Genomic DNA, 25,702 nt, shown 5'->3' with positions numbered 1-25,702 from the left:
TGCTTTAAAAGCCAATATTGAACAGTACAAAGCCAATATCCAATACCACTGAAGTGGTTCTCGGATTCTCTCAACAAAATAACGTAGTTTTTTCTCATGTGATATGATGGTCAAATATCGTGTTACTACTGAGTGTAATTTACTTGTTATTTTTATTTAACTAGGCAAGTCAGTTAAGAACAAATTCTTATTTACAATGACGGCTTACCGGGGAACAGTGGTTTAGCTGCCTTGTTCAGGGGCAGAACGACAGATTTTTACCTTGTCAGCTCAGGGATTCGATCCATCAACCGTTTGGTTACTGGCCCAACACTCCAACCACTAGGCTACCTGCAGCCATAATAATGTAACATTTTTGCCTTTATCAGAACGAAATACTTTTGGCTGCGTGTCGGTTCAGAGCCCATTCCATTCAATGAGGTGAGACTGATTTTTAAGTAAATCAAAAGATGTAATAAAACCAAACCAAGTGGCAGTCACACTGACAAATGACATGAAACATTGTTCATGGACTTCAGAATTCACCCCTCACTGAGGGGCGTAGAGGGCCAAAGTGGTCCCTAGGCTTTACACAGTGAATCTGTCCTATCATCTCATTCTCCTGTCCCACATATCTATCTACCTTACCCCTCCATCCTGGCTCTATCCTTACCCTGGAAGGCAGAGGCGTGGCCCACGATGAGGTACTTGAGCTCAGAGCTGTAGGAACGGATATTCTGGAGAGTCTCTCTGCGCACTGCTGCCTGGTAACTCTCCTCCATCTTGCGTGTGCAACACGACGGGCCTGAGTGCTTGCAGATCTGCAGCTCGCCATCTGGGAAAGAAGAGGAAAGCAAACCCGAGCATGACAGACCTCAAATGTGAAAAACATAAATTAAGTGTGTTGGAAGCTTTGACCAAATGTGAATAATAATTCTTACTCAAATAGTTGAGTAAATAAATGGTTCAAAGACATTGTTTCTCTACACTTCTACTAGTTCTCATATATACCCTGTATTCATATATCCCCTGTATTCAAGTTCCCTTTGAGTTAGCAAAGCTTCCTCTGCTACAATCTCATTTGGATGAGGTCCAGGGTGATTATACTGCTTTATCTCCCATATGAAACTAATACACCAAGCTGGGATAGTGGAGCCAGGAATGAGAGTGAGAAAGAGCTTCAGAAATAGACTTTGGTTATCCGGCTGGCTGGACGTAGCTGAATCAAAGTCCAGATACAAAATCTCCAAGGGTGTAGAGAGAATGCAGAGGGAGTGATGCGCACCAGAGTTAACAACATGCTTACTTACAAACTCAACTGGGCCTAAGTCATTGCATGTGTCAATCATGAAAGGATTGTGTAAACAAATCTATCATGTAACTGATGACAGGTGACAGACTTACAGTGCATTCGGAAAGACCCCTTGACTTTTTCCACATTTTGTTACGTTACAGCCTTATACTAAAATGGATTAAATAAAAATAAATCCTCAGCAATCTACACACAATACCCCATAACGACAAAGCAAAAACAGATTTTTTTTAAATGTTTGCAAATGTATTAAACATTTTAAACTGAAATATCACATTTACATAAGTATTCAGACCCTTTACTCAGTACTTTTTTGAAGCACCTTTGGCAGCGATTACAGCCTCGAGTCTTCTTGGGTATGATGCTACAAGCTTGGCACACCTGTATTTGGTGAGTTTCTCCCATTCTTCTCTGCAGATCATCTCAAGCACTGTCAGGTTGGATGGGGAGCGTCGCTGCACAGCTATTTTCAGGTCTCTCCAGAGATGTTCGATCAGGTTCAAGTCCAGGCTCTGGCTGGGCCACTCAAGGACATTCAGAGACTTGTCCCGAAGCCACTCCTGTGTTGTCTTGGTATTTCTGTTGTTTTTTAAAAATACATTTACACATTTCTAAAAAACTGTTTTCGCTTTGTCATTATTGGGTATTGTGTGTAGATTGATGAGGGGGGGAATTATTTAATCAATTTTAGAATAAGGCTGTAATGTAACAAAATGTGGAAAAAGTCAAGGGGTCTGAATACTTTCCGAATGCACTGTATATATACACTGTAGAATAGACGATCACACACAACATGCAGCTCAGTTATTGTGGCTCCATGGGGCTCATTTGACCTGTCCATTGAGGACTGGGATTGAGAGAGAGAAGATTTTTGGGGTGCATTTGTGAAGGAAACAATATTGATTTGATTTAAATGGTTTGATTGCTTTTTGGTGCTTGCCAAATAATAAGCTGATATATAACTGCAATGTTATTGATTGTGACTGTTATTGCCAGTACATCCATATTGTAAACTCAGTATTAGAAAAGAAAAGAAACAAGAGATGGCCTCCCTTCACAGGGACTTACTTCCAATTCTTAGGATGGTCGTTAAACAAAGACAAGCATCAACTACTACTTACTAGGCATGTTTGCTTGAATCTTTCTCTAGACCTAGGCTACTGCAGTTAAATTTTTATGATTGTGATTTATCAATTCCCTGTGGGAAATAAACGAGTGCACAGCACGCACAAGTGCAAAGTGGCTCCTGGACATTCTGCTGCGAAATTGTGTTAGGACCTACAAGTCAAGTGCGCACTAACCTGTTCCAGGTGCCTCGGGGACCCATTTCAACGGACCGATCTGGCGCAATTGGAAAGCCGTTTTAACCTCATGGCAACTGTGCACTCCTGCACCTGAAGCTCCACATAGTACAACTGTCAGGTAAATCAACCAAAAGTCAACGCGTTGGATTATTGTTTGGAACATCGCACCATTTCAATCAGATATACTATCAAGGTATCCTAGCAGTGGAATGGCCGTTTGTAAAAGTAGCCGAATAGGCTATTTAAGGTATACAATCCCAAAACAAATTCGCAGTCCTTATCAACTGGGTCGATCTGTTAGAATATCACATATTGGGTCTGTTCAATAGAGCGCACGACGTTCCCTCTCTGTGGGCTTTCCAGTTAAAATCCATGCGCTTCAGAAAGTGAAACGCTGTTCTTTGGATACAGCTGAGCGCTCGCTCTCTCGTTCGCTCTCTCTCACACCGCGCAAACCAGCCTACACTGTTTTAGAAATTCTCGGTTTGAAACATCACACAAGATAGACTAACAGAAAAACGTTCCTAAAGTGAAAAATTATACGGTGGGTTCTTTGTTCATAGATGTTGGCTATTCCTTTTACGATCATTTAAAACAATACCACAGAATTGGAGCTCTAATAACATATTGTTTTTCTTCTAATAACACAATGTATAGTCCTAATGATTGATTTATACTGTATATGCTTCTCTAGCCTGCAGAGATTAATCTAAAACAGAACACCGCGTCCACCGTGTGGTCAGTCGTGGAATTAGTGTTGTAAAAGCAGTTCTACCATGCCGTAGCTTCGGATTGATATCATATTTATTTATGTATTAACTTGTTTTCGCATTCATTGGTCAAAAATAAATTGAGATCTCAAATGTTGCTAGTAAATGCAAAAAATCTGCCCCGTGTGAGGCTCGAACTCACGACCTTCAGATTATGAGACTGACGCGCTGCCTACTGCGCCAACGAGGCTCATATAGTAACGTCCACCCCCCCCTTATAAAGATGGAATGGTCTGAACCAGTAACAATTCCACGTATTTTTGGACAATTTCGTTCTCCAAGAAGAGGGGGTAAAAAGTGTTTCTGAATAAGTAAACCATTGGTTACACTTAGGGTTACTGTGCCCTTATTACAATGTAGTTATTCCTGTAAATACAGGGTTAACGTAGCTAGATAAAATCAGGATTACGAATCCGATCAGGCTAAACAAATTGGAATATGGCAGAAATAGAATAAGTAGCTAAAAGCCTATATAAATAAATAAAATAAAATTCTTCAGAAATAGCCAAGAAGACAATTTCATATGTGAGAATGCTGCTTCAGTGCTCCAAGAAAAGAAAGTACTGTACATTCATCAGTCAACCTATATGCCAATACACATAGCTAAGAGGAGAAAAACTGAATCACAGTAAGGTATACTGAAAAAATATTAAAATGCAACATACAACAATTTCTATGATTTTACTGAGTTACAGTTCATATGAGGAAATAGTAATTAGGTCCTAATCTATGGATTTCACATGCAAGGGAATACAGATATGTCACAAATACCTTAAAAAAAGAAAGAAAAGGGCCTCACAATGGGCCTCAGGATCTCGTCAGAGTATTTTTGTGCATTCAAACTCCCATCGATAAATGCAATTCTGTTCGTTGTCCGTTGTTTATGCATGCCCATACCATAATCCCACCGCCACCATGGGGCAAACCGTTCACCCACACGACATCATTCACATGGTCTAAGGACGATTTGGAAGTACTGCCAAACTCTCTAAAACAACATTGGAAGTGGCTTATGGTAGAGAAATAAACATTAAATTCTCTGGTAACAGCTCTTGTGGATATTCCTGCACTCAGCATGCCAATTTCACACTCCCTCAAAACTTGAGACATCCGTGGCATTGTGTTGTGACAAAACTGCACATTTTAGAATGGCTTTTTATTGTCCTCAGCACAAGGTGCACCTGTGTAATGATCATGCTGTTTAATCAGCTTCTTGATATGCCACACCTGTCAGGTGGATGGATTATCTTGACAAAGGAGAAATGCTCACTAACAGGGATGTAAACAAATTTCTGCACAACATTTGAGAGAAATTGCATATGGGAAGTTTCTGGAATCTTTTATTTCAGCACATGAAACAAGGACCAACACTTTACTTACATGTTGCATTCATATTTTTGTTCAGTGTATGTTCTTCAGAGAGATCAGACCAGGTAATATTACTTTTTTTTTCTTGGTGTTGTGGTGGAAATCCTACCCTTAATCAATAATGAGGAGAGGCAAAATGAATAATCATTCAATGTATTACTTTTATTAAAAGACTTGTTACCACAAGGAGACTGGTCACCCCACCCCCGCAGGTGGTGGAGTGAGAGCCCACAGAGTGGAGTTAGTATTTAACCCAGAAGCTATCTCAGGATAGGTGCAACTTCAGATATGACGTACAATGGTTCCAAACACTAACCCCACACATCCCGTGCCAGACCTTGGGCCCCAAATACAAATAACTTGTTTTGTTCAGTACTAAGAACTTAGGACATTTGTTGTTACTTTGTTCTCTCCCCTAGTTCAAGTTGGAAACCGTCTCCCCCTTGGAGGTGACTGACACAGACACTGTGGAGACAAGTGATTGGTTCCCCATTACTCACGCCATCCTTTCACAGGGTATGCAATAAAGACACATAGTTCACATATGGAAACAATGTTTCCTTCTGACCTCCTTTGCCATACTCCTTGCTGATATTCTGTATAGCAACAGGGACGTCATAGATAAGGCTGACTTCTCCCCTCTCTGAACCCAAGGTGACTGAGGCCCATGAGGGAGGAAGTGCAGCTGCCAACACCAGAGTCCAAAAGGAGACATTCTAATAAGTTTCAACAGTTCAATCATGTAAATATATTCTGCAGATACATCTTAAATATCTGTATTACTTGGCTAATTCAGATTTCTCCACCACAATCTTCCCCCAGAAACAGGCTCCAAAACAGAACAATAGCTCTGTTACTGGTGTGTAGGATAGAATCTTTACTCTGTCCAGGATCAAGAGGAACCAGTCAGTTTCTGTCACATTCTCGGCTGAGTGCCCGGACATCATGGGTTCATTCTACACACACAGAACAGTTAGAACGGGCCTATATCAACGCACCTTTCTATGTTATATGAGTTACTTTTGAACAATCTCAAGCCCAATGTCTAGGCTTGAAGGATATCTTAGTACACAAGCATTATTAAAGTTTAACAGACATTTCCCTCAGTGTCAATAAACTATATCTTTGTTGTAAGTTACAGAAGTCATTTGCCCTTTTCCCTGGGGCAAAGCAACTTTCCTGAATTGACCTCGAAAAGGGCAGTGTGTATTTTGGCAGGTGGTGTGGGATGAAAAGTCAGTGTTTCTGTGTTGAGAAAACACTTCTCCACGTTGTCACAAAACACAGACAGCAAACTGCGCAACAAGTCATACACTGTGTGAGAGGAACCAGCGAGGTATAGTAGCTAGCATCTGTGAACCTAACTATGTCTGAGCTTGATGTCTCCCTTGGTTACTTTCTTGCTGTTGTGGCGTTTGGTGCAGCCTTTAGAGTCCTTTTCAGAAAATGGCCTTGTTTGAGCTTTGCAGCAGAGTTCACAACCTCATTTGTGCTGGTGGCATGCTGGCTGGAGGTGCAGACCATTATAGAGATTGGCGAGTGGGCAGGGGTACTGGAATCAGACGTTACTCTAACCATACGGTTTGTGGTGCTGCTGACCCATGGTGTGATATGTGCTGGAGCCACTGGAAACCCCTCCCTGACTCTGATGAATTTCCTGATGCTGGAGACCCCTACACTGCACACTCTGCTGGCTTTCGCTGCTCAGTTCCTGGGGGCACACCTGGCCCTGATTGTAGCTGGCTACTACTGGGCAATGGAGCTCAATGACATGCACATAATTAAGAACCTGATATTTAGGGAGTGCAGCACAGCCCTGCGTGTCTCCCTGGTGCAGGGGGTCTATTCTGAGTGTGTGTGTGCATTCATCTTCTATCTGATATACCTCAGCCTGAGATGTCGCTCTGCGTTGATTCGGGTGCCTTTCTTTGCAGCTGTGCTCACCCTTCTCTCCCATGCAGGTAAGTAGCCCACGATGACAACCATCGTGCCTCAAATATAGAAAGAAATTTCAGTAGAGATAATCATTAAAGTTGCATAGGCCTATATGCTGTTTTCTTTGTGTTATATTTGTTTGTCAGAGCAAAATCTATTTCTGCATCCCGTTGCGATAACTCATCTTTCTATGCATGTCAGCCAGTGGTTATACCTCAGCTTTCCTGAACCCCTCCCTGGCCTATGGCCTTACCTTCTACTGTCCTGGGTTTTCCTTTACGGAGTACTCAGTGGTCTACTGCCTTGGGCCCATTATTGGTAAGTCAAATCAGAAATTGTTCATTATATACAAACCACTAATAAAAGTATACCAATAGACAAAATGTAATTGCCAAAGGTAATGTGTGAAACAGGCTTTATGCATAACAATGAGGCATAATTGCTTATCAAGCTGGTAATACAGATATCCTCTTTTCAGGAATGACCCTGGCCCTTCTCCTGTACATGGGTCACATTCCCAGGATTTTTGCAAAGAATCTGCTGTATTCCCAGAAGACCCACGTACAGGTGCCAAAGGGGGACGGAGATAAAAAGAAAAAGTGAAAGAAAGACATCATCCACCTCAGCTGAGGCAATATAGGACATATGAGTGTATTAGGAACACACTACTCAATTTTGTTCCTATTGGGAGAAGATATTTCATTATGCACTGAGCATTATATTCAACAGCCAATTCTCTCCTTAAGTTACTGACAAAAAAGGTGTGGGCTGTAGAGCATCTGTACATTTATGATAGTACAAGTTACAACTCATATATCGCCTGTGTTCTTACAGAAGTAATAAATCAATAAAAAATAAATGTGTATGAAAAAAACATTTAACATTGGTTGTCGTTCCTGAACTTCCTGTACACTGTGAGCAAGTTGAGATTGGTTAAAAATACATTTGATGTTTAGTCTAACTCAACCTCTCCCATTACAATGACAACCTGTTACATCATACCACTGATGTAACAGGTTGTCACTGGTAAAAAATAATAATAATAATCATATTCAAACATTTATGATATAGTTGAAAATGTGTCAATGCCACACAAAGCAGCTATGTCCAGTTGTGAATGGGCTACTGAGACCACAGGGCTCAGGTTTTGGGCTTGGATGGAGGCACCTGGTGCTGGGGAGAGGAAGGCCCTGTGGAGGATATCTGCGATATGGGTCCATCTGCTTTCTCCTTCAAATCTTTAGTGGAGGGACCTTGTTCTGCAAAACAGAAAGGACAAAGGTTAAACACCATGGCCTCCCTCTGAGATGGATGAAAAGTGGCATAAAGAAACAGAAAACATTTTAGATGAAAATGTTACATGTGAAGCTGAATTTTAATACACCTGCGTCTGAAATGACAGCCTAAGCTCCCGATTCCTCCAGTCTTTCCCCACATAGCTAAAGATGAACAAAGATCATACCCCCAAAACATGCTAACCTCTCACAATAACCAATAACAGGGGAGGTTAGCATTTTGGGGGGGGTATGATACTTATGCCTCAAACTTTCTCGCTCATCATTATTCACAATTATCCATAATCATGGTAGCATCCACATTAAGGTAGAGGTGTTCAGAAACATAATAAATCTTATTTAGAATCAAAATGACAATACATTATTTACCTTACATTTCTATTGGGCACAACATAATCTGAAACACAACCAAAAACTACAAATGCATCCAACACATTTGTAGTCACAAGCTTGATGTAGCCATTGAATGCTCGGAAAATGGGACCAAATACTACATTTAATACACTAAGTGAATATGTCCAAATACTTATGACACTTTCAAATGGGGGGGGGACTAGAGAAATAGTGCTTTCTAAATGATAAAGCAGATATGTATGAAAATACCCTCAAATAAGTGACATTGTGTGCTGTCACCTCGTAACACATTTGATCTCAAAGTACAGCTCAAAATTAAAAGTTTTAGCTTCACTGTCCAAATGAATATGTAGGAGAGTGTACATGACGGTACTTAGTTGTCCCCCCAATATGATACATAACTGCAATGTAGTGGAGTTATTCCAGGGTAAAAATCACTTGGCTGTGATTGGTTCTCCAGCTGAGCCTCAGGCTGGTCCACCCACAGGCGATGCTCCGGATTGTTTAGGAACCTCTTGCACTGCCCACAGCGAAGACATCGCAGCACAGTCATGCGGTTTCTGTGCTTAGTCCCTTGAGAGAAAAAAGCTTGAGTTACTCCACAATACAATATGTCACTTATGTAAAGACATTGGACTTCCACTCAGTACTTTCAAAATCTCATGAGGATGATACATATGTCTCCAAGTGCTAGATCAAATAAAATGTTATAAGACACATGTGCCGAATACAACAGGTGTAGGTAGACCTTACATTTAAATTCTTACTTACAAGCCCCTAACCAACAATGCAGTTAAAAAGATATGAATAAGAAATAAAAGGAAGAAGTAATTAAAGAGCAGCAGTAAAATAGCAATAGCGAGACTATATACAGGGGGTACCGGTCACCAGTTAGTCGAGGTAATATGTACATGTAGGTAGAGTTATTAAAGTGACTATGCATGGATAATAGAGTAGCAGAGGCATAAAGGGGGGGTGCATGAAAATGTCTGGGTAGCCATTCGATTAGCTTTTCAGGAGTCTTATGGCTTGGGGGGAGAAGCTGTAGAAGCTGTTTAGAAGCTTCTTGGACCTAGACTTTGCGCTCCGGTACTGCTTACCATGAGGTAGCAGAGAGAACAGTCTATGACTAGGGTGGCTGGAGTCTTTGACAATTTTTAGGGCCTTCCTCTGACAGCGCCTGGTGTAGAGGTCCTGGATGGCAGGAAGCTTGGACCCCAGTGATATACTGGGCCGTACGCACTACCCTCTACACCAGGAGGCTGAGCAGTTGCCAATACCAGGCAGTGATGCAACCAGTCAGGACGCTCTCGATGGTGCAGCTGTAGAACCTTTTGAGGATCCATGCCAAATCTTTTCAGTCTCCTGAGGGGGAATAGATTTTGTCGTGCCCTCTTCACGACTGTCTTGGTGTGCTTGGACCATGATAGTTTGCTGGTGATGTGGACACCAAGGAACTTGAAGCTCTCAACCTGCTCCACTACAGCCCCGTCGATGAGAATGGGGGCGTTCTCGGTCCTCCTTTTCCTGTAGTCCACAATCATCTCCTTTGTCTTGATCACGTTGAGGGAGAGGTTGTTGTCCTTGCGCCACACAGCCAGGTCTCTGACCTCCTCCCTATAGGCTGTCTCGTCGTTGATCAGGCCTACCACTGTTGTGTCATCGACAAACGTAATGATGCTGTTGGAGTCGTGCCTTGCCGTGCAGTCATGAGTTAACAGGGAGTACAGGAGGGGACTGAGCACACACCCCTGAGGGGCCCGTGTTGAGGATCTGCGTGGCGGATGTGTTGTTACCTACCCTTACCACCTGGGGACGGACAGTCAGGAAGTCCAGGATCCAGTTGCAGAGGGAGGTGTTTAGTCCCAGGGTCCTTAGCTTATTGATGAGCTTTGAGGGCACTATGGTGTTGAACGCTGAGCTGTAGCCAATGAATAGCATTCTCACATAGGTGTTCCTTTTGTGCAAGTGGGAAAGGGCAGTGTGGAGTGCAATAGAAATTGCATCATCTGTGGATCTGTTAGGGCTGTATGCAAATTGGAGCGGGTCTAGGGTTTCTGGGATAATGGTGTTGATGTGAGCCATGACCAGCCTTTCAAAGCACTTCATGGCTACAGACGTGAGTGCTACGGGTTGGTAGTCATTACGGATACAACCACAACTCATCTGTTTTCATCTGTGTTTGTATTGAAAAGGACTAGAATGACAATTAAATAGCCTGCAACAACATGTTGGCTTTGATTAGGTGGCTGTCTATTTAGCTAGATACTTATAATATATATATATGCCATGTAGCATATACAAAGTGACTTAGTCTTGCATGAATAAACTTACTTCTCTGTCTGGCTGTGGCAGTTACTCCTGGGACCATCAAAGAGCAGCACTTCTTACATAATGTTCTTTTCACTGAGGGGTCTCTATAAAGACATTAATAACATTATAGTCATGCCCTAGTTGTCATCATTTTAGCAGACATGTTTCAAACTTATTTCTGTCATGTATTCTTAACATGACATGAAAGTTACAACCTTTATTGATGCAAATGTAACACCATATGTTTTCTGACAAGAGTTTAACGTTATATGATATTGTTAGTGTATGTTACTCACTGTCTCAGTACCAAACGTTTTGCGATTGTCTTCTGAGTGAAGCAGTAAAAACGTGCTAACTCCACATTCTCAGGGGTTTGAGACAAAACACAGTGTGCAGCCTGCAAGAAATCAATGTCATATTAAAGCATTCTGAGAATATCAGTTATCTAGCCAAAGGTATAGCTAGATTACTAGAAATCAAGAAAACGTACCTGATACAGGAAGTTCAGTCTTTGATAAGCCTCCTTGTCTTTCACGTTTCCTGCCATTGCATGGATGTGGATTGCTATGCTAAGTTAGCCAGCTAACGTTACTAACTATGTAACGTCAACGTTAGGCTAGCTATCTTAGCTAACGTTATATGTATCACCCGATTGCTAAATTACTACCCTACTCAACAATGTTCTACGCAAGCAAAAGATGTGCCCTCAAATTCGTCTAGCTTCACTAGCTACTAACATTAGTTTGCTAAATCTAAGCAGTTGCTAAATCCTCTGATTACTGATCAGCCTCTGAACGAACTCGGGCATGATAGATCTGACACTATGGAGTCCTGAATGGCACAGACTTAGCAGGTAGGACATGTCCTTTGAAATCACAATTTTAAGCAAAATACCTCGCATATTAATAAGTAGTTAATTTCCTATGATCCATTTAACACCAGACAATATACTTAAAAAAAAAAAGATTGACAATTACTAGCATACTCTTGTATAAAATAAAACCATGTTGGCCAGTACAGGGATCTAACCCACGACCATGGCCTTATTAGCACACTCTCTAACCAACTGGGTAATCCTCACGTTTTACTATACCCGATATTCTCATGGCCATAATAAACAATTACACATATGCAAAACATCCATCCCGGTAAATAGTGACAAATCAATGGTGAAAGATTTTTTTATATTAATAAATTACACTGCACATCCATAGTGAAAATCCGTCATCTATTGCCACATTCACGTGCTTGTCGGGCATAGCTCTTTCACCATTTTAAAGTAGTCAACTAGATGGGCCTTCCTATGAAGGAAGGATCACATGATTCCATCCAGGTCATCAGGAGGGATAAGCCAATTAATTATACTCTTAAGCAAACATTCCATAACTGTAGGTGGCGGTAAATCATCAACTTTGGCTTTATACCTGTTCAAATAACATACTCTAACTGGCAGTATGCACACACTGGCAGTATGCACCCTTTCAGTTTGTTTGCCAACTCATAGAAGTAGTAGAAAAATGAATTTGACTACTTCAAAATAGAGATGGCCTCAATGGCACTGGCCGTGAGCTCACAGACACCATAATGGGACATATAAAGATGATATCTTTATCTATGTTTATCACATACGACCAGTGGTGGAAAAAGTACCCACTTTTCATAATTGAGTAGAAGTAAAGATACCTTAAAAAGACAATGATTCAAGTAAATGTGAGTCACCCAGTAAAATACTACTTGAGTAAACGTTTTTGGTTTTAAATGTACTTAAGTATCAAAAGTAAAAGTATAAATAATTTAAAATGTATTATATTAAGCAAACCAGACAACACGATATAAAAAAATATATTAAAAAATTACGGAAAGCCAGGAGCACAGTTCAACACTCAGACAAAATTCACAAACGAAGCATGTGTTTAGTGAGTCTGCCACATCAGAGGCTGTAGAGATGACCAGGGATGTTCTCTTGATAAGTGTGTGAATTAGACAATTTTCCTGTCCTGCTTAACGAGTACAAAGTGCAAGTAAAAGTTGTCAAAAATATAAATAGTAAAGTAAAGATACCCCCAAAAAATATTTTAAGTACTTTACACCACTGCATACGACTGGGAAAAATCAATTTGAACGGCACTCCAACTGATAATTACTAGTGTGAAACTCCTCTATCATCCTTGAACTCCGACTTCTCCCTCCCACATGGTGACCGCTGACGTCACCTGCTAAGGAAATGACCTTGATAACAGCATTTTCTTGAGTTAAATTACGCTACAAAACATGTTTTTAAGCAATCTATTAATATAGTTTTTGAACACTATAATTTGTTTACAAGCCTGATACTTTTAGTTGATGGTTGACACAGCTTTTTTGGGCCATTAGCCAATCAGGAGTTTCTTAACGAATGCATCCAACTGGTATTTACAACTTCACAACTGGTAAATTCCACTTGGAGCTCAAGGATGATAGACGAGTTTCCCACTAGTTATTACAGTTGGAGGGCTTTGTTCAAATATATTTTTCACAGTCATATGTGGTAGTGATGCGCGGGATGACTCTTATATCCTCGGAACCGACGGGTTTAGGGTCATTAAATATTGTGTGGCTGAAGGCTGGGTGGATGGCGGGCGTGTTGAATAAAGAGAAACAATACCTTAAAATGATCCATGAACGTATAATTCTTGTGAAATTTATATATGCTACATTAAGGTTTTAATTTCATTATTTTAGACTATCTGGTATTAATGCATAAAACTAAGCTTTAGGGCTTATGGGCGCAAAATAGCCTACACAGCCAATCGCCAAATCATGCTTATGGGAACTGGCAGAAAAAGTTAATGTCAATCCACGTAGGCAAAAAGGTAATTGTCGAAGTTTAATTCAATAAGATAAAAGATGCTGAAGGAGAATTGAAAATAAAGAGAAGGGAGGGCCATAAAAGTATATATTTGGTGAAGTGGTAACAGAGGATGATAGCAGTGCCAGCTATGTTACGTGTCATGATTGTGAGGCGCTATACATATTCGACAGTCACAAGACAGGACTTCAAATTGGCCTATGTCATGTCAAGGGAACTGTAGCCTACTGTTTAGATGGGTTAAATGGAAACTGAAATCTGAACACTGACTGTAGGTCTATAACCTCACATAGCCTTAATAATAACTCCTGCAGAATTAAGCATTTCTTGCAGTAAAATGAAAGGCCTACACCAAATGTAGGCTAAATTTGGACTTGGGATAAGGAGTGGAGAAATATGATTGACTTATTTCTGCATCTTGAGAGAATGCAATGCTCAGTTAGACACCATATGTAGAGGTGCTGTCTTCATCATAAAAATAACCATAAAAGCAGATAGAATTTCAACCACATAAAATATGCATCAAAGCCAAACTGAGATCTTATCAGAAACACATTGGGTCTACAGCAGGGGTGTCAAACTCATTTCGCATCGTGGGCCACATACGGCCTAGGGAGATGTCAAGTGGGCCGGACCATTAAAATTATACCATACTCTGCTATAAATAACCAAAATATCATGTCTTTCCTTTGTTTTGGTGTAAAGAAGCACAAGAACATTAGGAAAATATTGAAATTTAATGAACTATCCTTTTACAAAACATTTCATGAAATACCTCATATTTCCTTAGACAAATGTGCAATTTACTTTTATCATTCACAAATATGCATTGCAACTGATCCCACTGATTGTACAAAGGCACAAAACTTTAATTGGTACTGAAAAATATAGTAATGCACTTTAAGATTAAATGAGACTTTTAAAGAAAGGAATTTTTAAACCACTTACACATACGCATATAAAATCTAAATGTAATCCCTGCGTACACCTTACAAACTAAGGAGAGTGATTTTAAATGTGTAATGAAGAAAGTGTTCGCCTGTCCTGTAAATCTGTAAACTTCATACATGAAACATACATACACATACAATACATACTGAAAATTTATGGAGTTGTATGAACAGTAGAATTCCATCACACAACTTTTGTTTTGAAGCTGCTGACTAACATTAAAGTGCACATTTTTTAAATCACCACAGTAAGGATTCATCTTCACAGAGCTGTATTCTTTCAATGCAAACAGTATCTAAGGCAGCATTTTAAAGGTGTTAGTCTAGTCTGGACTTGTATTTTTCTTTGAAAATTCTACACTCCTTATCTACTTTTCTCCGTTTGGATAACGACATTTTGGCTAATGAGGGTGTAGCGGAGAGGTAGAGACCAAGGTATTAACAACGTCGTAACAAGCAGCAGATGGCGCATTGATACCGTCTGCTGTTTTCAGTCTGTCTCAGTGATGCGGCTTGTCTTCTACTCTGATGGAAAGAGTGCGCCCCTTAGCGGATAATCCATGAATTGCAGCGAATTAAAAATATTAATTCCATGTCTTTTATGCATTTTTTCCACTTTCAAATTATCCTGCGGGCCTGATCGAACCTCCTTGGGGGCCGGTTCCGGCCCGCGGGCCGTATGTTTGACACCCCTGGTCTACAGCTTCCCGGTCAAACTGATGTCAATTTGGACATTTTGCACAGAAAATCTTTCTCGTTTATTTTTTTGTTTTATTGTATTTTCGCCCCAGTCCCAAAACGTCTTTGCTCCACGAAAGATGACAGATAAATCTTTACTGATGTCAACTATATGAAGCATTCAATCTATCATTCTATTACATTATTCTGTTGAGCAAGGGTTTATTTAGTCTTCTAGGGCAACATTTTATGACAAAAGAGAAGCTAGCTAAATGTATCTAATTATAGACATGTTTACAAACAAATAGCCTCCCAAAATGTTGGAAATGATAAGCAGATAAATATCTAAAACAAGGCAAAAAAAAGAATCCTACACCCCCTGTCAAAAAATCTTTCTGCCTTCATTGACTGTAGCCTATAGCGCATTTTCTCTATTTACTGGTTAAGGTTTGGTGCGGGCCTCAGATTTTCATTTTATCACATAGTCAGACAGTTGTGGATGGGTTATTAGCAAATGCAGGCGGGTGCAGGTGAACAAACAGCTGACCTGCGCACCCCTAATATGTGGTAAACACAGAGAATGATAGAGATATCATCTTTACACAGTGCATTTGGAAAGTATTCAGACCTTCACCTTTTCCACATTTTGTTAGATTACAGCCTTATTCTACAATGCATTAAATCGTTTTGTCCCCTCATCAATCCACACACAATACCCCATAATGACAAAGCAAAAACAGTTTTTTTTTTTTATGTTTGCAAATTAATAAAAAAAACTGAAATATTATATTTACATGAGTATTCAGACCTTTGGCAGCGATTACAGTCTTGAGTCTTCTTGGGTATGACGCTATAAGCTTGGCACACCTGTATTTGCAGAGTTTCTCCCATTCTTCTCTGCAGATCCTCTCAAGCTCTGTCAGGTTGGATGGGGAGTGTCGCTGCACAGTTATTTTCAGGTCTCTCCAGAGATGTTCAATCGGTCTGGGTCTGGGCTCTGGCTGGGCCACTCAAGGACAAGGCGAGACTTGTCCCGATCCACTCATGCATTGTCTTGGCTGTGTGCTTAGGGTTGTTGTCCTGTTGGAAGATGAACCTTCACCCCCAGTCTGAGGTCCTGAGCGCTCTGGGGCAGGTTGTCATCAAGGATCTCTGTACATTGGGCAATTCATCTTTCCCTCGATCCTGACTAGAGGGGACTGAGCTAGTCGATCCTGACTAGTTTACTAGTTTACCAGTCTCTGCCGCTGAAAAACATTCACACACTATGATGCTGCCACCACCATGCTTCACCGTAGAGATGGTACCAGGTTTCCTCCAGACCTGATGCTTGGCATTCAGGCCAAAGAGTTCAATCTTGGTTTCATCAAATCAAATCGTATTTGTCACATGTGACCGAATACAACATAGGTTTTGTCGTGCCCTGTTCATGACTGTCTTGGTTAGACCATGACCATGATAGTTTGTTGGTGATCTGGACACCAAGGAACTTGAAGCTCTTAACCTGCTCCACTACAGCCCCGTTGATGAGAATGGGGGCATGCTCAGTCCTCCTTTTCCTGTAGTCCACAATCATCTCCTTTGTCTTGATCACGTGGAGGGATAGGTTGTTGTCCTGGCACCACACGGCCAGGTCTCTGACCTCTTCCCTATAGGCTGTCTCATCGTTGTCGGTGATCAGGCCTACCACTGTTGTGTCATCTGCAAACTTGATGATGGTGTTGGAGTCGTGCCTGGCCATGCAGTCATGAGTGAACAGGGAGTACAGGATGGGACTGAGCACACACCCGTGAGGGGCCCCCATGTTGAGGATCAGCGTGGTGGATGTGTTGTTACCTACCCTAACGGGGGCGGACCGTTAGGAAGTCCAGGATCCAGTTGCAGAGGGAGGTGTTTAGTCCCAGGGTCCTTAGCTTAGTGATTAGCTTTGAGGGCACTATGGTGTTGAACGCTGAGCTGTAGTCAATGAACAGCATTCTCACATACAGTTGAAGTCGAAGTTCACATACACTTAGGTTGGAGTCATTAAAACTAATTGTTCAACCACTGCACAAATCTCTTGTTAACAAATTATAGTTTTGGCAAGTCGGTTAGGACATCTAATTTATGCATGACACAAGTAATGTTTCCAACAATTATTTACAGACAGATTATTTCACTTATAATTGACCATATCACAAATCCAGTGGGTCAGAAGTTTACATACACTAAGTTGACTGTGCCTTTAAACAGCTTGGAAAATTCCAGAACATGATGTCATGGCTTTAGAAGCTTCTGATAGGCTAATTGTCATCATTTGAGTCAATTGGAGGTGTACCTGTGGATGTATTACAAGGCCTACCTTCAAACTCAGTGCCTCTTTGCTTGACATCATGGGAAAATCAAAAGAAATCAGCCAAGACCTCAGAAAAAAAATTGTAGACCTCCACAAGTCTGGTTCATCATTGGGAGCAATTTTCAAATGTCTGAAGGTACCATGTTCATCTGTACAAACAATAGTACGCAAGTATAAACACCATGGGACCACGCAGCCGTCATACCGCTCAGCAAGGAGACGCATTCTGTCTCCTAGAGATGAACGTGCTTTGGTGCGAAAAGTGCAAATCAATCCCAGAACAACAGCAAAGGACCTTGTGAAGATGCTGGAGGAAACAGGTACAAAAGTATCTATAGCCACAGTAAAACAAGTCCTATATCGACATAACCTGAAAGGCCGCTCAGCAAGGAAGAAGCCACTGCTCCAAAACCGCCATAAAAAAGCCAGACTACGGTTTGCAGCTGCACATGGGGACAAAGATTGTACTTTTTGGAGAAATGTCCTCTCGTCTGATGAATCAAAAATATAACTGTTTGGCCATAATGACCATCGTTATGTTTGGAGGAAAAAGGTGGAGGCTTGCAAGCCGAAGAACACTATCCCAACCGTGAAGCACGGGGGTGGCAGCATCATGTTGTGGGTGTTATTTGCTGCAGGAGGGACTGGTGCACTTCACAAAATAGATGGCATCATGAGGATGGAAAATTATGTGGATATATTGAAGCAACATCTCAAGACATCAGTCAGGAAGTTAAAGCTTGGTCGCAAATAGGTCTTCCAAATAGACAATGACCCCAAACATACTTCCAAAGTTGTGGAAAAATGGCTTAAGGACAACAAAGTCAAGGTATTGAAGTGGCCATCACAAAGACCTGACCTCAATCCTATAGAAAATTTGTGGGCAGAACTGAAAAAGCGTGTGCGAGCAAGGAGGCCTACTAAACCTGACTCAGTTACACAGGCTCTGTCAGGAGAAAAGGGCCAAAATTCACCCAACTTATTGTGGGAAGCTTGTGGAAGGCTGCCCGAAACATTTGACTAAAGTTAAACAATTTGAAGGCAATGCTACCAAATACTATTTGAGTGTATGTAAACTTCTGACTCACTGGGAATGTGATGAAAGAAATAAAAGCTGAAATAAATCATTCTCTCTACTATCATACTGACATCTCACATTCTTAAAATAAAGTGGTGATCCTAACTGACCTAAGACAGGGAATTTTTACTAGGATTAAATGTCAGGAATCGTGGAAAGACTGAGTTTAAATGTATTTGGCTAAGGTGTATGTAAACTTCCGACTTCAACTGTAGGTGTTCCTTATGTCCAGCTGGGAAAGGGCATTGTTGAGTGTAATAGAGATTGCATCATCTTTGGATCTGCTGGGACGATATGCAAATCTAGGTGGGTCTAGGGTTTCTGGGATAGTGGTGTGGATGTGAGCCATGACCAGCCTTTCAAAGCATTTAGGCAGGTTACCTTAGTGTTCTTGGGCACCTAAAGACTCTCAGACCATGAGAAACAAGATGCTATGGTCCGATGAAACCAATATGTGTTATTTCATAGTTTTGATGTCTTCACTATTATTCTACAATGTAGAAAATAGTGAAAATAAAGACAAACCCTGGAATGAGTAGGTGTGTCCAAACCTTTGACTGGTACTGTATGTATACTAGGGATTCCTGTTAAATGCAAATTCGCCATTGCAGTAGTTGAATGGAGGGATTTCAGTGCCAACAGAAATTGTATTGGAATTCCATCATTTGTATTCCTATTATAAGACATTGAATTTGAGTTCAATATTTTTGAATTTGTAATTGAATCATTGAATTCATAAATGTAACTTTTATATCATGATTTGAAACTGAATTAAATGGAAATATAATTTCAATGTAATACCATTTAATATATAATATTAATATATAATATAGCATTCATTTTATGTATATCAAGTTTACAAACTATAATTTCAAGTTGACTAAAGTTCCATAGATTCAACTTCTCAAATATATTCAGATTCAGTTTTCAAATTCAGTTCTTTAAATTCAAAACCAAAGACAATATCCTGATACTTTGCCAGCCAGAAAAGGTAGAGGAGAACAGATAGAATCAAACGCTCTCTGTGGTAAACAGAAGCCAATGTGGGAAGCAAATGTAGGCTATTTCATGAACTTTCTTCATGAACCGTTTTGGCTGTGAGCGATTATAACCCAATTCTCGAAAGCTAAGACTCTCTGGGCCATGTACTTTCTGTTCCCCTCTATGATTCTCAAAGGCCGCACAGGACAAGTTAGAATCGAGTGTGACAAAACAAACGTAATTTTGGCCGCCATAAGAATAATTTTACACCAGATGGTGCAACCTACCTATGTATTTTGTCTAGTGGCATGCGCGGTTAAGTTTTGGCCACGAGAGAAAAATGGGTGGGGGGTGTTTATCTTACAGTAACGTAATAGTATATACTATTATATTCAGTTATGTAGAATACTATCATAATGTGATATTGCAGACATTGACTCAGCTTTGATCTAACGTTATTAAACAAGCATCATTCGCCAGAGAAGCCTGTTCTCTCAGAGTAGACCAGAGACTGCTTAAAGTACTGCATACAAATAACATGATCAGCACATGCAACGAAGCTTTGGGATCTTTACTGCAGAGAAAAATACGTCACAGAAAATTCGGATTCGCAAACACTTCGTTGTTAATTTTCAGTCACTGGTCCTATTTTGACAAAATAATGTTTCCGCCCGGTTTCGAACCGGGGACCTTTCGCGTGTGAGGCGAACGTGATAACCACTACACTACGGAAACTGAAGTCAGCACGTAGACAAATAGTTTAAAGATCTCAACAAATTCTTTGACAGCATGCATATCATATATTTGCAGAATCTGTTACTCTCTTTATGTTGTATATTTATATAAGTATACTAGGGATTCTTGTTAAATGTAAATTACTTTGAGAAATCAAACAATTCGCTTCGCCATTGTAGTATTTGAATGGAGTGATTTCAGTGCCAAAATTCTTTGAATTCCATCCCATTTTAATTTGCATTATAAGACATTGCATTTGAGTTCAATAATTGAATCACAATTTACGGGTCAATGACCCGCCCGTGCACGGTTTTTGGCGTGGTACCTTCGGAAGGCAGGGACAGGTATTAGAATCCGGCTCTCGAAGGACCACATTTTTAAGAGAATTACAGTGGGGAGAACAAGTATTTGATACACTGCCGATTTTGCAGGTTTTCCTACTTACAAAGCATGTAGAGGTCTGTAATTTCTATCATGGGTACACTTCAACTATGAGAGACGGAATCTAAAACAAAAATCCAGAAAATCACATTGTATGATTTTTAAGTAATTAATTTGCATTTTATTGCATGACATAAGTATTTGATACATCAGAAAAGCAGATCTTAATATTTGGTACAGAAACCTTTGTTTGCAATTACAGAGATCATACGTTTCCTGTAGTTCTTGACCAGGTTTGCACACACTGCAGCAGGGATTTTGGCCCACTCCTCCATACAGATCTTCTCCAGATCCTTCAGGTTTCGGGGCTGTCGCTGGGCAATACGAACTTTCAGCTCCCTCCAAAGATTTTCTATTGGGTTCAGGTCTGGAGACTGGCTAGGCCACTCCAGGACCTTGAGATGCTTCTTACGGCGCCACTCCTTAGTTGCCCTGGCTGTGTGTTTCGGGTCGTTGTCATGCTGGAAGACCCAGCCACGACCCATCTTCAATGCTCTTACTGAGGGAAGGAGGTTGTTGGCCAAGATCTCGCGATACATGGCCCCATCCATCCTCCCCTCAATACGGTGCAGTCATCCTGTACCCTTTGCAGAAAAGCATCCCCAAAGAATGATGTTTCCACCTCCATGCTTCACGGTTGGGATGGTGTTCTTGGGGTTGTACTCATCCTTCTTCTTCCTCCAAACACGGCGAGTGGAGTTTAGACCAAAAAGCTCTATTTTTGTCTCATCAGACCACATGACCTTCTCCCATTCCTCCTCTGGATCATCCAGATGGTCATTGGCAAACTTCAGACGGGCCTGGACATGCGCTGGCTTGAGCAGGTGGACCTTGCGTGCGCTGCAGGATTTGAATCCATGACGGTGTAGTGTGTTACTAATGGTTTTCTTTGAGACTGTGGTCCCAGCTCTCTTCAGGTCATTGACCAGGTCCTGCCGTGTAGTTCTGGGCTGATAACTCACCTTCCTCATGATCATTGATGCCCCACGAGGTGAGATCTTGCATGGAGCCCCAGACCGAGGGTGATTGACCGTCATCTTGAACTTCTTCCATTTTCTAATAATTGCGCCAACAGTTGTTGCCTTCTCACCAAGCTGCTTGCCTATTGTCCTGTAGCCCATCCCAGCCTGTTGCATGTCTACAATTTTATCCCTGATGTCCTTATACAGCTCTCTGGTCTTGGCCATTGTGGAGAGGTTGGAGTCTGTTTGATTGAGTGTGTGGACAGGTGTCTTTTATACAGGTAACGAGTTCAAACAGGTGCAGTTAATACAGGTAATGAGTGGAGAACAGGAGGGCTTCTTAAAGAAAAACTAACAGGTCTGTGAGAGCCGGAATTCTTACTGGTTGGTAGGTGATCAAATACTTATGTCATGCAATAAAATGCAAATTAATTACTTAAAAATCATACAATGTGATTTTCTGGATTTTTGTTTCAGATTCCGTCTCTCACAGTTGAAGTGTACCTATGATAAAGATTACAGACCTCTACATGCTTTGTAAGTAGGAAAACCTGCAAAATCGGCAGTGTATCAAATACTTGTTCTCCCCACTGTATGTTCTCAATGTTCATAAACCCAATTCAATTAACTACTCAGTCTGCGACCCAGAATTTGTAAGATACTGGTTGAAATGAAACAGATGGAGGTCCAGCTACGATAGTCAGAAAGTTTATTTACGAGAGCGCTAGTTAGTTGTACGAAACCATTCATTTTATACTGGCTTCTTACACACATACTTTCACACACAAACAGACTCCTTACGCACATACTTACACACACAAACATTAGGTATCCTACGCACACTGTCCCACTACCCAGCCGACAAAGATTAGGGACCGTGAGAAGCACTCCCTGTCCTTTCCAAAATCTCTCAGTGGCCCCTAGCCAAGGTCGGCACCGAATCTTGCTCAGACAGTCTGTGTTTAAGACACTTTAGAGACATATTGTTATATTGTTTTACCCTAATTCTGACTAAAACTACACACATCATGACTAAAACTACACATATCATTTATTATAATTTTACTGACTAACACTACACACATCATTAATTATCATTTTATGATTCAGATCAATTTCACTGTCCTTTATATGGTTTCAGGGTGGAATATTCTAATCATTCATTAAAACATATACATTCCATCCACATGAAGTGACTATGCATAGATAATAAACAGCGAGTAGCAGCAGTGTACAAAACAAAGGAGGGTGTCAATGTAAATAGTCCGGTGGCCATTTGATTAATTGTTAAACAGTCTTATGGCTTGGGGGTAGAAGCTGTTCAGGAGCCTTTTGGTCCTAAACTTGGTGCTCCGGTACCGCTTGCAGTGCGGTAGCAGAGAAAACAGTTTGACTTGGGTGACTGGAGTCTGACAATCTTTTGGGCTTTCCTCTGACACAGCCTAGTATATAGGTCCTGGATGGCAGGAAGCTTGGCCTCAGTGATGTACTGGGCTGTACGCACTACCCTCTGTAGCGCCTTACGGTCAGATGCCGAGCAGTTGCCATACCAGGCGGTGATGCAACTGGTCAGGATGGTCTCGATGGTGCAGCTGTAGAACTTCTTGAGGATCTGGGGACCCATGCCAAATCTTTTTGGTCTCCTGAGGGGGAAAAGGTGTTGTCGTGCCCTCTTCATGACTGTCTTGGTTTGTTTAGACCATGATAGTTCGTTGGTGATGTGGACACCAAGAAACTTGAAACTCTCGACCCGCTCCACTACAGCTCCATCAATGTTAATGCGGGCCTGTTCGGCCCGCCTTTTCCTGTAGTCCACGATCAGCTCCTTTGTCTTGCTCACATTGTGGGAGAGGTTGTTGTCCTGGCAAAACACTGCCAGGTCTCAGAGCCAGTGTAGTAGGATTCAATCTTAATCCTGTATTGATGCTTTGCTTGTTTGATGGCTCGTCTGAGGGCATAGCGGGATTTCTTATAAGCGTCCGGATTAGTGTCCCGCTCCAAGAAAGCAGCAGCTCTAGCCTTTAGCTCGATGCAGATGTTGCCTGTAATCCATGGCTTCCGGTTGGGATATGTACATACGGTCACTGTGGGGATGATGTCGTCGATGAACTTATTGAAGAAGCCGATGACTGAGGTGATGTACTCAATGCCATTGGATGAATCCCGGAACATATTCCAGTCTGTGCTACTAAACAGTCCTGTAGCGTAGCATCTGCGTCATCTGACCACTTCTGTATTGAGCGAGTCACTGGTACTTCCTGCTTTAGTTTTTGCTTGTAAACAGGAATCAGGAGGATATAATTATGGTCAGATTTGCCAAATGGAGGGCGGGGGAGAGCTTTGTATGCCTCTGTGTGTGGAGTAAAGGTGGTCTAGAGGATAGATGGCAGCATTCGCACAAAACTTAAAGCGCGAACCACCGCATTTGACCATGGCAAGGGATTATGGCAGAATACAAACAGTGCAGTTATTCCCTCCACGAGGCAAGCAAACAGTCAGTATAGAGACCAAGTGGAGTCTAAATTCAACGGATCAGACACGAGACGTATGCGGCAGGGTCTAAAGACAATCACGGACTACAAAAGGAAATCCCCCAAGTGTTTAAGGTAGGAAACAAATACAATTAAAAAATAAAATAAAACGCCTCCAACTCAATCATCAAGTTTGCAAATGACACAACAGTAGTAGGCTTGATTACCAACAATGACGAGACCGCCTACAGGGAGGTGAGGGTTCTGGGAGTGTAGTGTTAGGACAATAACATCTCACTCAAAGTCCCCCAAAAAAATGAGAAGATCTTGGACTTCAGGAAACAGCAGAGGGAGCCACCCCCCTATACATATTGACGGGACCGTAGTGGAGAAGGTAGAAAGCTTCAAGTTCCTCAGCGTACACATCACTGACAAACTGAAATAGTCCACGCACACAGACAGTGTGGTTAAGACGCAACAGCGCCTCTTCAACCTCAGGAGGCTGATGAAATTTGGCTTGGCACCTAAAACCCTCAAACTTTTACAGATGCACAATTGAGAGCATCCTGTCGGGCTGTATCACCACCTGGTACAACAACTGCACCACCCACAATCGCAGGGCTCTCCAGAAGGTGGTGCGGTCTGCCCAGCGCATTATCGGGGGCAAACTACCTGCCCTCCAGGACACCTACACCACCCGATATCACAGGAAGGCCAAAAAGATAATCAAGGACAACAACCACCCGAGCCACTGCCTGCTCACCCCGCTATCATCCAGAAGGTGAGGTCAGTACAGGTGCATCAAAGCTGGGACCGAGAGACTGAAAAACAGCTTCTAACAAGGCCAGCAGACTGGTAAATAGCCATTGCTAGCACATTAGAGGCTGCTGCCTATATACATATACTTGACATTACAGACCACTTTAATAAAGCAACACTAGTCACTTTAATAATGTTTTTATATTTACATTTACATTTAAGTCATTTAGCAGACGCTCTTATCCAGAGCGACTTACAAATTGGTGCATTCACCTTATGATATTTATATCTTGCATTACTCATCTCATATGTACAGTTGTAGTCGGAAGTTTACATACACCTTACACCTTAAATACATTTAAACTCAGTTTCACGATTCCTGACATTTAATCCTAGTAAATATTCCCTGTCTTAGGTCAGTTAGGATCACCACTTTATTTTAAGAATGTGAAATGTCAGAATAATAGTATAGAGAATGATTTATTTCAGCTTTTATTTCTTTCATCACATTCCCAGTGGGTCAGAAGTTTACATACACTCAATTAGTATTTGGTAGCATTGCCTTTAAATTGTTTAACTTCTTATGGCTGCAGGGGCAGTATTGAGTAGCTTGGATGAAAGGTGCCCATAGTAAACTGCCTGCTCCTCAGTCCCAGTTGCTAATATATGCATATTATTATTCATATTGGATGGAAAACACTCTGAAGTTTCTAAAACTGTTTGAATGATGTCTGTGAGTATAACAGAACTCATATGGCAGGCAAAAATTGGGAGAAAAAATCCAAACTGAGAAAAAATCCAAACAGGAAGTGGGAATTCTGAGGCTGGTCGATT

General features: G+C 41.3%; 3 protein-coding genes and 1 non-coding gene across 4 annotated transcripts in view; 1 reads left to right on the top strand and 3 right to left on the bottom strand.

The window, feature by feature from the left end:
• LOC139578424 (glypican-5-like) overlaps positions 1–3,509 on the bottom strand; it is a 126,102-nt gene extending 122,593 nt beyond the window's left edge. The window contains exons 1-2 of the mRNA XM_071405989.1: positions 2,593–3,509; positions 653–814 (exon numbers count right to left, since the gene is read on the bottom strand). Coding sequence (XP_071262090.1) covers positions 653–814; positions 2,593–2,758 — 328 coding nt within the window. The 5' untranslated portion in view covers positions 2,759–3,509. The remainder of the gene's footprint in view (positions 1–652; positions 815–2,592) is intronic.
• Positions 3,510–4,687: 1,178 nt separating this feature from the next.
• LOC139578423 (ribonuclease P protein subunit p21-like) lies at positions 4,688–11,863 on the bottom strand. The gene is made up of 5 exons (XM_071405988.1): positions 11,121–11,863; positions 10,927–11,027; positions 10,652–10,734; positions 8,720–8,890; positions 4,688–7,927 (listed from the first exon to the last, which is right to left on the bottom strand). The coding sequence occupies exons 1-5, from the start codon at positions 11,175–11,177 to the stop codon at positions 7,809–7,811; spliced, it is 531 nt and encodes a 176-aa protein (XP_071262089.1). The 5' UTR covers positions 11,178–11,863; the 3' UTR covers positions 4,688–7,808.
• LOC139578422 (aquaporin-12-like) lies at positions 6,100–7,544 on the top strand. Its single transcript, XM_071405987.1, has 3 exons — positions 6,100–6,694; positions 6,870–6,986; positions 7,147–7,544. Exons 1-3 carry the CDS (start codon positions 6,100–6,102, stop codon positions 7,269–7,271), a joined length of 837 nt encoding a protein of 278 aa, XP_071262088.1. The 3' UTR covers positions 7,272–7,544.
• Positions 11,864–20,162: 8,299 nt separating the features above from the next.
• Positions 20,163–20,235, bottom strand: trnav-cac (transfer RNA valine (anticodon CAC)). Its single transcript has one exon. It is a non-coding gene; the product is annotated as a tRNA-Val (tRNA).
• Positions 20,236–25,702: the final 5,467 nt, after the last annotated feature.

Source organism: Salvelinus alpinus, chromosome 6 (assembly GCF_045679555.1).
Source record: "Salvelinus alpinus chromosome 6, SLU_Salpinus.1, whole genome shotgun sequence".
In the NCBI taxonomy this organism is placed as follows: Eukaryota; Metazoa; Chordata; class Actinopteri; order Salmoniformes; family Salmonidae; genus Salvelinus; species Salvelinus alpinus.
The sequence above is the reverse complement of the archived record's forward strand: the minus strand, read 5'-3'. Positions and strand labels throughout refer to the sequence as shown.

Bases quoted from the DNA above. Each gene is read 5' to 3' on its own strand.
- LOC139578422 (XM_071405987.1), top strand. From the start codon at position 6,100: ATGTCTGAGCTTGATGTCTCCCTTGGTTACTTTCTTGCTGTTGTGGCG. The intron at 6,695-6,869 runs GTAAGTAGCCCA...TATGCATGTCAG, and splicing joins CACCCTTCTCTCCCATGCAG to CCAGTGGTTATACCTCAGCT. The intron at 6,987-7,146 runs GTAAGTCAAATC...TCCTCTTTTCAG, and splicing joins CTGCCTTGGGCCCATTATTG to GAATGACCCTGGCCCTTCTC.
- LOC139578423 (XM_071405988.1), bottom strand. From the start codon at position 11,177: ATGGCAGGAAACGTGAAAGACAAGGAGGCTTATCAAAGACTGAACTTC. The intron at 11,028-11,120 runs GTACGTTTTCTT...GATTTCTTGCAG, and splicing joins GACTGAACTTCCTGTATCAG to GCTGCACACTGTGTTTTGTC. The intron at 8,891-10,651 runs GTAAGTTTATTC...TTTTCTCTCAAG, and splicing joins TGCCACAGCCAGACAGAGAA to GGACTAAGCACAGAAACCGC.